Source organism: Triturus cristatus, chromosome 3_1 (assembly GCF_964204655.1).
Source record: "Triturus cristatus chromosome 3_1, aTriCri1.1, whole genome shotgun sequence".
NCBI classification, from domain to species: domain Eukaryota; kingdom Metazoa; phylum Chordata; class Amphibia; order Caudata; family Salamandridae; genus Triturus; species Triturus cristatus.
This window is the reverse complement of record NC_140583.1, coordinates 931,551,916-931,565,861: the sequence shown is the minus strand read 5'-3', so window position 1 is coordinate 931,565,861 and position 13,946 is coordinate 931,551,916. Positions and strand designations below refer to the sequence as shown.

At 42.5% G+C, this 13,946-nt stretch overlaps 1 protein-coding gene across 3 annotated transcripts in view; it reads left to right on the top strand.

Annotated features, from left to right (window-relative positions):
* Positions 1 to 13,946, top strand: part of GPD2 (glycerol-3-phosphate dehydrogenase 2) — a 927,571-nt gene that overhangs the window by 393,360 nt on the left and 520,265 nt on the right. For all 3 annotated transcript variants that reach the window (XM_085645519.1, XM_085645518.1, XM_085645520.1), the window contains exon 6: positions 6,580 to 6,743. In XM_085645519.1, coding sequence (XP_085501645.1) covers positions 6,580 to 6,743 — 164 coding nt within the window. The remainder of the gene's footprint in view (positions 1 to 6,579; positions 6,744 to 13,946) is intronic.

The window sequence follows — 13,946 nt, the reverse complement described above, 5'->3', positions numbered from 1 at the left end:
TTTAAATAAGTAGACTGCACAAGTGATGAATCAGACTTCGAATGAATGCATTTTGTGTGTAGATCAACGGGTTGAGAATGGATGACATAGAGTGAGAAGGTGCAAAGTGTAGTTACTGTAGCACAGTGTGCGCAGGGATTTTGGGGGAAAAAACCTTGCCCGGCTCATAATGTATTTACCCACTGTAGTGCATTACATCTGGGGAATTGATCGGACCGGAGATAAGAAATGCAAACCTGGGTTAGGAAGTAAATATTAATATGAATTATCATACTTTTACAACCAGTAGTGCACTTGAGGCATCATGCACACCGGTTTGTATTTAATTCTATTGGTGATGCAGATCCAGGTAAAAGATTTCTGTGGCCGTATTACAGTAAATGCGCATTTTCATTGTTTGCGCCCATCACAAATAATGAAAATGTGCCCTGTTACCATGAATGCGCTGCCCCTACTGCAGACGTGAACTTGCGCTGCCGTGGAGGCAGCGCTTTCATGTGAAAAATGGAGCAGCTGCTTTAAAGCCGCTCCGTGTTTTCATAGTGCAGACGGCAATCCCTGCAAGGGGATGTGTGGGGGTCCATAGTACCTCCTGCAGAGGGCTGCTCTCACAGGGCGCACTGACAGTGTGCCACCTTTTAGGTGGTGCTCTATCAGTGCGCCTCCTGACAGCTTCTTTGCCTCTGCGCCTGTGTAGTACAGTGCAGGCGCAGAGGCAAAGGGATTCTCTCATTTGCATGGGGCGAGCCCCCATGCAAATAGAGGAGCACCCCCTGCAGATAGCGCTGGTGCTTTATGTGCGCCAGCGCTATCGGTATTACAGAAGGTGCCGCACAAACGTCTGCGGCCCCTTGTGCAATACTAAAGTGCCTCTGGGGCACGCAAAGCAGACGCAAATGCCAGTTGCGCCCCCGGGGCACTCTCTGTAATACGGCCCCTGATAAGCACCTTTACCAGTGGACTGGAAATACCATTGTGGAGAGCATTGAAATAATTAAGCCTGGATTTTGACTTCTTAGTTTTAAGTATAATGGTCGCTTCCTTAATAGTGACAGACTTATTGTATTGTGTACATACTCTAAACATAGTAAAGGGGCTTTGGACAGTTCAACCTTCTTGCAGCCCTTGTGTTCTATGGCTAAGGACTCCTCAGCCATTGGCATGAGAGATTGTCAATCTAATCTTGTATCAGTCCATATCAATATTTTAGTCTCACTATTTGGCCTCCATTGGATTTATGAAAGGACTGTTTTACTTCTGAAAACTACACTAAAATATCACACAGTACACACTGTAATATAGTTTTGCACTGCATGCATTATTTTAATTTTTTTGTTCATTGAAAGCCTAACTCTCACGTGTTTCTTGTGTTTCTCTTTCACATTGGGCGGCCATCTTTGGGTTATACCATTCTGATGTGACTGACCCAGTTCTGTATATAATTTTGCTTTTTAGGACCAGTCTCAATCAGTGTCACACCATAGGTGCTTGATCAACAAGCCTCCTTTTAGTGCAGCGCTGAGACAAACATGACGCACACAGCTGCCGCCATTTCCTCCAATCCAAAATGAGAGCATTTTTCAGTTGAGCCCGAGTACTCCGAATAGTCTCTCCCTTCCATGCTCAAGGTCTGTGAAAATTGTGTTCTTTTCTGTTTGTATAAGGTGAAGGCTTTCATGAATTGCGTGCAGCAAATGGGTGCAGCGAGAGCTTTTAGTGTTTGACGGAGAAGGGATTTGGTAGTTTTTGTAAATAATGGCCTTGCCTAGGGGAGACTGAAGAGTCGTAGCCAGTGGTTTTGCTGTGCAGAAGCTGTTCCTCCCTCACCAATAGAAACTTATCTGCAACATATATTCCACAATTTGTGGATTTGCTCTACAGCTGTGGGTGAGACAGCGTGGCTGCACTTTCTAGTTTCTCCATAGCTTTAACAGTGCCAGCGTCCGTTGCAATGAAAAGCTTTGCTTGCATATTTCTAAATTTAAATGCAAATTGATACTTGTATAGCGCACTACTCACCCGCAAGGGTCTCAAGGCGCTTGTACGAATACCGCTGTGGAACCCATCCTGGCTTTCCCTGTGAGGCGTCCACTCCTGGGCACCCCCAAGCAGTCGTTTTCTGCCGCTCGAATAGATTTTTACTTGAGCGGCAGCTTTCTCAAGGCAGACTGGTAGTTTCTCATCGTGAGCGGTCGCGAGCATACGCGACCACTTGCAATGAGAAACCTGACCTCCCCGCGTTAAGAAGCTCGTCGGGAGGTTTATTTTCCACGCTCGTGATCGGCAACTTGATGTTGCTGATCGCGAACAAGGAAAAAGTCTCGCCGGGATAAGGCTTGACGTTGAGGACCGAGAGCCAGCAAAAAATTACCGCTGCACTACGCTACGCTACGCATGTTTGCACTGTGCTACGTGCAATTTGCGTAGTGCGAAGTAGCGCAAACTACGCGAGCGTAGCGTAGTGCTTTACCCAGGCTTAGTAAAGAGGGTTGCTTTCCTGAATTGAATTTGTACTACTTGATTGTAACAAGTTCAAGGGAAAAGCAAACAAACAAAAAGTTTTCATTAACATAATTAAAACCAAAAGTGCTAATAATATTTATATTGCTGGTTTCCAACAAAGCAGAAAAGTGAATATTTTTCAATGTATTTCAAGCCTGCTAGAACTGCTCTCTGTTGCACAAAGCTGCGTACACTTCCTACTAACATTCCTGACGCATTTAACTGCCTGAAGGGCGACTTGTATGAGCAAAATATACCATTTAAAACAACACGCAATATTGATCTTACAAGATACTGTTAATGTTGCAGCCATCTTGGAATGTTACCAGATCTCCTGGTAGAGGAAGTACAGTTAGCCGGGTAATGAAGTTGGCACATGTTCACAAGCTGGCCCACATCATCTGTGAGTTGCTGGAGCAAAGTCTCAAAGAACATATGGATCAATGCACTCAACACCACCCACCCCATCTCCTCCAACAATTTAGATCAGAACATCAGAAACTTGAAAAATTGGATCGGCATCTCTCCTATCGGCAACAACACTCACAGAAGTTTCACCAAGCAGGTTAGCTGGTACACTGAAGACCTTATAACCGCTAAACGACACTCTAAACAACTGGAAAGTAGATGGTGCACCGTCAAGGACACGACGGACCAGACTGACTTCAAGACAGCCCTCAACCTCTACCACAGACAGTTGAAAGAATAGAAGAAAAAGGCCTTCGCCTCACGCATCGAATCAAGCTCCAATAACAGAAAATAACTCTTCAACATTGTTAAAGAATTCTCCAACCCCCTCGGCTGCAACAAACAACATTACCCCCTCACAGGAACTCTGCAGCAACCTTGCAAACTTCTTACTCAACAAAATCACCAACATCTACAGAAACTTCAAACCCCAGTCCAAGGCCACCGACTTCTTCAAGCAACACAATGACCCTGCTACCACCACAGACATCCGACTAACCGAATGGAGCCAGCTTTCCCCACAGGACACGGCCTCCATCATGCAAACGGCGCACTTAGGGGCCCAACCGACCCATGTCCTTACTACATCTTCTTTTTCTTTTTTTTTACTTTTGTATTGAGTTTGAACTTATAACACACCAAGATTTGGTACAGATCCAACATCTTCAGCCTTGGAGAAGCCAGAATTAACCACATAACCACCAATTTGTTTAACACCTCAATTGCCATGGCCACCTTCCCCGAGGACTGGAAAGACCTAGAAGTCAACATCCTACTAAAGAAACCATTGGTAGACCCCAGCGAACTCAACAACTACCAACCAAGCTCCCTGCTCCCTGCCAAAGTGTTAGAAAAAGCCATCAACCAAAACTCTCCTCACGTCTGGAACGGAACCTCCTACTCTACTCTACTCTTCCCTTTCCAGATTCCGCAGCAAACACAGCACTGAGACAGCACTCATTGTGGCTACTGATGACATCCACTCCCTACGTGACCAAGGAGAAACTGCAGCTCTGAACCTCCTAGACCTCTCGGCAGGCTTCGATACGGTCTCCCTCCGCACACTCATCACAACTCTACACAGCATAGTCATCCAAGGAGTCGCTCTCAGATGGATCGCCACTTTCCTCATAGGAAGAATACAAAAAGTCCGCCTACACCTCCGAACCCAAGGAAATCTTCTGTGGAGTACCCCAAGGATCCTCACTCAGCTCTGCCCTCTTCAACACTTATGACCCCTCTCGACAGAATTGCCAAAACCCATGGACTCAGCATCATATTTATGCAGACGAAACAAAACTAATCCTATCCCTCTCTGAATACACCACCAAGACCAACTTCCACAACTGCATGAAAGACTTCGCCAACTTGATGAAGGGCAACTGCCTAAAGCTTTGCACGAACAAGACAGAGGTTCTGATTTTCTGAAACTAAAGGGATGCATCCTAGTGGCCCTTAGAACTCGGTCCTACTCCTACCCCCCACTGACCACGCTAGGAACCTAGGCATCATTATGGACAACTAGCTAACCATGACGACTCAGGTCAACTCGGTCTCCTCCTCCTGCTACTTTATGCTCTGAATGCTTCGTAAGATATTCAAATAGCTACTTCAAAGCTCAAGACTCCCCATCATCCAGACCCTCATCTCCAGCCAACTAGACTACAGCAACGCTCTCTAAGCAGGGATCGCAATTCACCTCCTCCAAATACTACAGACTGTATGGAATGCCACAGCCAGACTCGTTCTGGACCTCCCTAGACGAACCCACATCGCCCTCTACCTCCAGAAACTACACTGGATCCCTCTCCGGAAAAGATGCCAGTTCAAGCTCCTCAGCCATGCATACAAGGTCCTACACAACTGTGGACCAGCTTACTTAAACCACCGCCTGAATTTCCATCAGCCCACCAGCCACTTCTGCTCCGTGTCCCTTTCCCTAACCCTCACCCCTGGCATCCGACATAGCAGATGTGGAGCTCGTTCCTTATCCTACCTAGCAGTGAAGACGTGGAACGAGCTACCCCTTCATGTACGGACTTCCCCCATCTCTTCCAGAGTTCCAAAAATCCCTGAAGACCTGGCTAATCAAGTGGACCCTGCCAGCGCCTGAATAGCCTCATGGGCGACAAGACACGCTCTACAAATCTACTGGTTGATTGATTGATGGGATAGAGTTATAAAAAATCTATCTCTACTTTGCCTTGTATGGTACTGCTCATCATTCCTGTATGGATAGACTCAGACGTGACTGCACTTATTTCGCCAGAATGAGGTCAGTACAAAGGGCACTGTGTTGAAAAATCAATTTTATGTAGGTTGCATGAGTTCTCTCTTTCCTGTTTGAATTTGTGCTCTTGCAGTGTATACAGGCCAATATTTCTGAACAGGGTAAAATGCGAGATTGAAAAAAAGATAATCTGAGGAATGTCTTTTACCCATTGAGTTCTATTAAACCAGAAGCATTTTAAGTTGGGAAACAGTTCTATAAAGCCATTGTTGGCTGAAAAACAATTTAAGATGGGAGACCGCTAAAAGAAAACTATTTTGGTCTTAAAAAATTGGGAGTCTCCCGCCCGGGTCTATTGGCATGTTTGCAAATGGCATACGATGTGCTCATGGCCTATGTGTGCTCATGGCCTATGCAGATCTTTGGTACTGGAGGGTAGAGTTGTTAAATGTTATACATTTAGGGTGTTTTATGGATTTGCAAGTAATCTGTCCAACAAATAAGTAGGAGTCTACTTGATATTTATTTTCTTTAAATGTCTCAAAATAAACTGACCAGCAGTGCTTAAAATCTCAAATACTTTGCATTTGTCTTAGGCTTTGTATCCAGGTTGTCACCCAAGCATAACTACGTCACAGCTGCCTACCCCCTAATGTGTTTCATCACTTGCAGCGTTAGTGCTACGTTTACCATAGAAAAGTCAAACATATTGGTTTTACCCGTGTTTGCTTCCCATTACAACAGCTGTCTCTGCTATATGCAGCTGCACTGTAATGAATAATATTTAAAGCATCAAGCAGTATCTGTAGGTATATGAATTCATTAACTGGGAGACACAATTTAAGAGTATTCCAGTGCTGGTTGGAAACGAACTCCAAACGTTGTAAATATACCGCGGTGTCACAAAGGGGGACATTAAGATTGTCAAAAAGGAGCAGCTTTGTGCTTCCGGGAGCAGTCCGTCCAAATAAACGAAAAGGGCTTCAGCAAACATATTATGTGTTTACAGCATTTGTATGAATTATGAAGCGTTTCTCCCAGGTGTTGTGGCCATCTTTAAGATCCCCTTTGTGCCCTGGCGCCGCCTGCTCGCTGCACACACCGAAAGGAACAGAAAAAGAATAGCTTACATACTCCAAAAGCCGCGCATTGCTCCTTTCGTCTTCCTGTCGGATTTTTTTCACTGAAAAGGGAAGATCCCCGAGTACACTCCAAAGAGAAGCAAAGGGAATTACTTCGTGTCGCTTTTGTGGTTTGAATTCTACCGGAGAGCGTAGAACATTATTCTCAATACAGGCAGCTTATTAATATTTTATTACAGATCAGTGTTATGAGATATTTAAATCTTTCCTAATTGAAATTTGCCTGTTCTGCTTTAGGTGGTGGCAGCTGCCTTATTACTGGGTTGGAATAAAAGCTTATGACCTTGTAGCTGGAAGTCAGTGTCTGAAAAGCAGCTATATTCTCAGCAAATCAAAAGCCCTGGAGCTCTTCCCAATGCTAAGAAAAGACAAGCTTGTTGGAGCCATTGTCTACTATGATGGTATGTTTCCTTGCATCTCATGCTTTGATTAGATGAATGACACTTGTGTGTCATACTGTTTTGCATATTAATCTACTCAAGTGGATCTTACAGTAAAAAGTGTGTTTCAAGGAAGCTACTTGATGTCATGAGTAGCTTACTCTGGTTAAGTGCAATTTGAGTTTGAAATTAATTTATGCAAATTGCATTAATGTTTGGTTTGTTCTAGCCAAGTCTTCAGAGTGTGTGTGTGTGTGTGTGTGTGTGTGTGTATGTATATGTATATATATATATATATATGTGTGTGTGTATGTACATATTGTAGAAAAATGTCTCTACTTTGTGAAAGTAAAGTTGAATGCACTCAATTCGTTTCATAATGTTCCTTTCAATATGATTTGTTATTTATATTGTCCTAGCATGTAATCAATATTTTTTTGTACAGTCATCCTATTCGCTACAAGACATTAGATATCCATATCATTAATTAAGACCCTTCATTGCCTCAAAATAATGGTTGCGGTCAATTGGGTGTTTTTTGTTTTTGTTTACCTCCTTCCTTTGCAGGGCAATTGTGCGTAAGAATTGAAATAAAAAGATTCTTATTCAACAGGTGCACCATAAGCAAGGCTATCGTGGAGGGTAGCAGCTATGATGAACTGTTGGGGTCTATCACCCTCCTCATATCGCTGTGGCGCCTATCAGCAGAGTTAATGTTACATTACGACTCTCCTGACAAATGATGGGCCTATAGAAGTCATGAAGTTTTAGCCCACAGTGCATGCTTCTTCATATATCCCCTTGACCTCCCTTCCTTTCAGTGCACTATCTAGGAGACAGCACGCAAACAGAGTTCTATAGTGGAGGAAGGAATTTGGTGAATCAAAAAACTTTAAAAGTGTTCTTCCTCTTTAGGAGAATGACGTCGATTTTGAGATCTTTCAGTGTTTGAGAATGGTCTTCCAACCCATTGTTTCTATTGAAAACCGACATCATTTTCATACATAATAACTTGCAGTAGATGTTTTAACGGTCTTGATTAATTGTGTAATCTGTTTTCACCATTTTCTTTCTTCTCACTATGTTTTATTCTACTTCTGGATCAAAGGTGCTTTAGAAGTCAACAGTGCACTATCTTCCAAGATGCTCTGTTCTCGCCACAAACCTACGAACGTTTGCTTCAAGAAAATTATTTTCATTTGCCGGGTCTCTGTCTGTTGCTGTTGTGTGCTCTTATTAATTAAATGTTTGTGTCCCATAGATGTTTTTGCTGGGGACTCCCTTACAAATTCTTATGCGTGGTTTGCTTATAATCTTTCCTGCACCCCATGAGGAAGACTGGGTGTCCACATCATACTCCAGTCGCCTTAAACTGCCTAGTAAAATTCAGTTGTGCAAAGCCCTTTGAAAGCTCAGTTTTCTCCTACTTCTGGTGCCTTATGCTGAAATAAATGTTTTTTTACAAAATATATCCCTTGAGGAATTATTTAAATCCAAAATAAGTTTGACACGTTTTCACAGTCACAGATGTAATCCAATTAGTAAATCGCACAGAAAGGTTACATTCATGGATGTATTCAAAATACAAATGATTTTACTTTATTTATATTTAACTCATTATTTTTAATTCATTATACAAAACATTAAAACAATTGATACAAACAGTATATAGAAATAGCGACACTGACACTACCCTAAAAATCCCTTCAACTATCTCAACTTTTTTCAAGGAATTGATGGGAGTGTAATCACCCTTTTTACCTAAGACAATGTGGACAACATCTAACAGCCCATTAGATCAAACCTTCAAATATTTTAATACATTGTATATATTGCTAAAATTAATTAGTGATATTCCAAGGAAACAAGGATGCATTGTCGACGTTTTGGTTTTTTATGGCCAAATTGGTCCTCAAGACCATCTTCAGGACTCAGTGTTGCACAAAGAATGATGACTCCTGTAAATACTTATGCTGAAAAAAGGCGTTGAAGATGTATAGATGTGATATTGTGCTAACTGGTTAAGACTTTTGTTATTCTTATTTTGAGTCTTTGGTTAGCAATGACTGTGTTTAGGTCTTTCCAATTACCAGAGCCTAAGCATGCTCCATTTTGATTATTGTTCTTTGCTTTTGTTATGAACCTAATTGATAGCATTTTGGAAAAAGCGTGACTTTGCATACACCAAACAATTATTTTTCCTCTGTGGTGCTAGAACGATGGAAGGGTGACAACCAGATTTCGCACGCTAAACTTACTGGACAATACGCATAGACTGGTAATGATTAATCAACCAAATCTGTAAATAAACTGACATGTAAATGACCTTTTACATATTAGCTAATTAGGATTCATTTCCCGTATCAACTGGTGTTTTTGTAGTTTTTACTTGGCAACATATCAGTTTTTGTGTTACTAGAGACCTGTTTCAAAAATACACAATAATGCTTTGTGACATTTCGAGCCTTCTGTTTTATTTTTTAGAAGAGCGCAGGGCTTCTTCTTGAGTAATAGATTTCCTGATAGGCGAGGTAAATATGGTTTTAGGTATGACTACTACTTGTGTTAAATTCACCTGGATTGCATGTGTCCCCATCACTATAAGTAGTGTACATCTCTTGTTCATGTCAAGAATTATGCTAAACAATCAGCTTCTTTGAACAATTGATGTTCAAGATGAAGAGACTTGTTTCTTGTTGGCTAATTTTTTTTTTGGAACCGATGATTAAGCTGCTCAGAGAACCAGTCAATTTCAGTATAGCATTATAGCCTGCTTCTGAGGGCTTTGATGGTTGTTAAAGGCCCAGGGTTATGAGCGACAGACTTTTTGAGAAAACTCTCAATATTTCAATATAGCCTTGGAGCCCGCCTTTGTGGGATTCTCCCAGCCATTAATGGCCTGCTCCTTCAACAAGGGAGCGGCCTTTAATGGCCAGTAGAGCCCACTACGAAGGGCTCTAAGGCTATTGAATTGTTCTGCCCCTAGAGGGCAGAATGTTCTAAACAAAGGTCTCACAGAGGTAGAGGGAGTTGAAATCCCCTCGGCTCTGAGAGGCCTTTGTTCACAGCTGTTGCTGTGAACAAACATTGGCATGTTGAAGCTCCAGGCTTCTACCAGCCATTAGAACCCCATAGCACTCCATTGCCTTCAAGGGGCGGGGGGGGGGAGGGGGGAGGGGGTTCCACAACACCTACTCACAGAGTCCTCAGCTGTTTAGAAAATGAAATGATAGCAAATTAATAAAGTATACATACATTAAAAAGCAAAACTGGCCATTGAAAAAGCTAAAACGCGGTGTAAATGTGAAGGAATCTGAAACTACTGTGTAAACGTGAAGGAATTTGAAATTGGATGCTTATCTTGATTTGTGAGAGAAGCACACGCACAGGAAAGGGAATATAGTAAGAACGAATAGTGACCGGACATGAAGAAATGGCACACAGCCACAAAAAGAGAGCATGCGTTGGAACAAAAAAAGACAGAATGATAACTAGCAAGCAACATATCTCAATTTTTTACGAATGAAACTATACTTTTTAAACGCTACAACATTCTGGTTAAAATTTCGATATTAGCGCTTCTTTGTTTTTGTTTAGTATACACATGTTTCTGTGTATTGTTTGGGGTTCAAATCATGCACATTTCTTAGTTGGGGGTCCTCACTTTCCAGTAATGAGCCAGTGGGGGCCAAAGAAGACAAAGATTTTTTTAAAATCGCTGATGTAGAGATTCTGGGAAGAAGGGAAGAATGACGCATTTCTAAAATGACTGTTTATTTTGCGATTTATTTCTGCAGTTTCTAGTCTATACAAATGCAACTGCTTTTTTATATTTTGCCCTCCAAGTGATGGGGTAAACAATGTGCCCTAAAACTAGGACAATATCGCTGAAGTGCTGTGGATACTAAAAAAAGGGGGCCAACCTCAACCCCTCTAATCTGTCAACTGCTTTGGCCTACCTCCCATAATGTGAACACAGGCAGTAGGCCGGGGGATAAGGGGAACCTGATACAGTAAAACATTTTAAAAACGGCAACAAAACAATGGCTAGCTTATAGTTCGTGACCACCCCATCCCTGTAACTAAACATCCCACGTGTAATAAAAAGTGTAAAGTTTTTCAGTCCTATGATCAGCAGAGGGTCTTGTAAAGTCTTTGTTATGGGCTGACTGAAACTGTTTATTCTGCCGTCTCTCGACAGATTTCTTTTGTGAAGCTGGAATGAACCTGACTCTTTAAACCAGGTGTCTCCAACCGGTCAATCTCCAGCTACTGGTAGCTCGCCAACACTGTCTGGGTTAGCTTCACTGACATACCCCCGTCATGCCTAAAATTAAATATCACTTCATTTCATATTTGAAAAGGTATCTGATGCTATATCGAGGTAATTTTGTGCTTGTCCACTCTCACCCATACCTGTTGCTGCAAGGGGCGGGGTACGTGTTTTAAATCCCACTCATTACGTGGTGCCGCTACATGTACCTTACGTTGCGCAGAACTGCGCACAGGGACTCTGCATGACATTGCTGGCAGCAACCTTCAACATAGATGCCAAGGTTTCAGATTGTGTGACATTTTCATAATTGCAATGTAATTATGAGTGACATTTAACGACTATGAGTGACACTTTCTCACAAGCAAAATCAAGCAATGAAGACGAGCGAAACATATAAATATCAGAAATTACACCCATTTGAGCAATGAAAAACTTTAAAAAGATCTTAGAACTGCTTCAAAGCACCAGAAATGGAAGGGCACTGTGGGACCCGACTGTACCAAACAGGATGTCAGAGGCCATACTGCCTGCAAATGAGCCACCTGTGCCATAATACCATAGCTGCCAAGTTTCCAGATTGCTTAGGTGTGACATTTTTATGGATCAAGTGCCTGTATGATTGACATTCAACTGCCAAATGTGAGACTTGGGTCTCAAGGTTCTGGGGGGAATAGGGTGGGGGGAGGATGCTGCTGGTCCATCTGCGCTAAGGTGTTCAGTCGAAGAGCCAGGTCTTGAGGTCCTTCCTGAATTGGGTCAACAACGAGCATTGTCTGAGGTCGGCGGGCAGGGTGTTCCAGGTCTTTGTGGCAAGGTAGGAGAAGGATCTCCCTCCAGTTCTTGTCTTGCGGATCGGAGGGACGGTAGCCAGAGCCAGCTGGGTGGAGTGAAGGTTTCTGGTGGGGACGTGGAATGAGGCGATGCTTCAGGTATGCTGGTCCTGTGTCATGGATGGCTTTAGATCAGGTAATCCGACATTTGATGTTAAAATAAATAGGGATTTAAGGGTAGAAAACATGAGTTAGCAGGAGAGAAAGAGACTGTCAATATGTCTGTCTCTCCATATGTCATTATCCACATATGTCCACTTCCAGGAGTGGTATAGGAGGCGAGGACAGCAGAAGCTCTCACTGAGGAAAGTATCTTCTGTCTGTTTATAATCTACAAGAGCAAGGATTTTAAAAAAACACAGCTGTAAAGCCGAGGGGCATGGTTGCCGAACAATACCTTTAAAATCCACACAGCACAGGTTTCCCAAACAGAGAAATATTTAAAGTCTCGAAGGAGTGTATGATTAGAATTAAGACTGTGACCGATATAACAGAGGAATGTTTTTAAAAAACGAAGCCGGAGCACCGTTAGAAAGGCCTCACTGACTATTTGTGTGCCGAAAAATATAGCAGTAAAGAAATAATTATAAAACAAGTCTCACCGTGACCACCCACGCTATTAAACTTTACTGGTGCCTGGGATGGTTAACACCAAAAAAACAAGCATTTGCAATGCAAATAGGTCTAGCATTTGAGTTAGAGCTATTGACATTGTAAATGGCAATGTTTTTTACCAACACGTTTTAATTTTGGAGTGAATGTATGTAGTGTGCAAAATCCCTTGGAGAGGTCCTGCACTTCGTAATAAATATATTGAAAAAGACTCAAAGTGTGGATTGTGTCAACAATTGCTTGGCATGTACCTAATGGCTGAAGTGTTGCCACACATGCACACCGTGGTGCTTTACCAATGCGAAACTCATTAATAAAAGTAGTGCTTACAGACTAACCAACGCGATCGGGATCAGAGCATTTGAATCCGAATCCCGGCTCTTTCATTTTCGAGGCTATTTGACTCACTCTCCTGGGAGGCAATGAAATTTGCCGGGGGGCAGGGGGGCTTCGGGGGTACATGAAAATATATTCCTTGCCAAGTTGTCAAAGGTCGCCCGGTGCTATTAGTTAAAAGTGTGCAGATTTCATTAGGATATTAAGAGTACTTTACTCGCATCTATTAGAAAATCGACATTAACTGAACAAAATTCCAGAATGCGTGTCAGTTTTCAGTGTTTAAGACAGTACTGGTTGCTTAGTTTCATTGCATTAATTTATGTATTTACTCTTTTACACAACATCCAAAGTAGGTTACCTAACCCCAAATCCCCGAGTTGTTAAATGACCCATAGAAGGGCGTGTTTTACAGTGGAGCAAATGTGTCCAAAATGTAATTTTGGTAGTGCCATGGAATGATCAGCCAATGAGGTACTCAATGAGCAGGTATTTAACTACACGTTCAAAACGTACGGTATTGTGGCTGTTATTTGTTTGTACACAACCACCCCTCTGATTGTGTTTATTAACACAGAGCTTCATCTACCAGACAGTGCTCACAGAGGGGTGACTAAAGCACAGAACAAAATGTATTCATTTATCCTGAGTGTGAAGGCACCCGGAAGGCTTAGGTGCCTGCCCGGAGAGGCTAGGCATCCCAGCGCTTCTCCAGACTCTACCGTGCTCCTCTGCACCAGCAGGCCACCGCTCAGAATCTTCCGCTTCTGCTAAGAAAAGGTGAGGGGGATGAGGTTAGGGAGTTGCCGGCAGATTTCCAGGTTATTAAAAGTGATGATTCTGACGTGAGGCAATGGAGACTGACTTTGTCTGTTTGTTTGCACCAGTCTATTTCTCTACCATCTACCGGGCTCACTGTCATGTATCTATTCATCTCTCTTTGTTAAAGGGGCGCGAGCCAATATATTAATTAACAGGTTGAGCCAGCCGGAGACGAGCCAAGCGTATACGAGCCAGTGGGCAAGCTGTGAAAATGATCAGCATGTTAATCATACAGTAAACATGATGTAAATGTGCGATAATGTCTCTTCAGAATTCAAAAAAGTGCATTTATTTAGCGCGCCACCTCAGTACACAAGATTATAGCACTGAATTGAGAGGAAGTTGTTA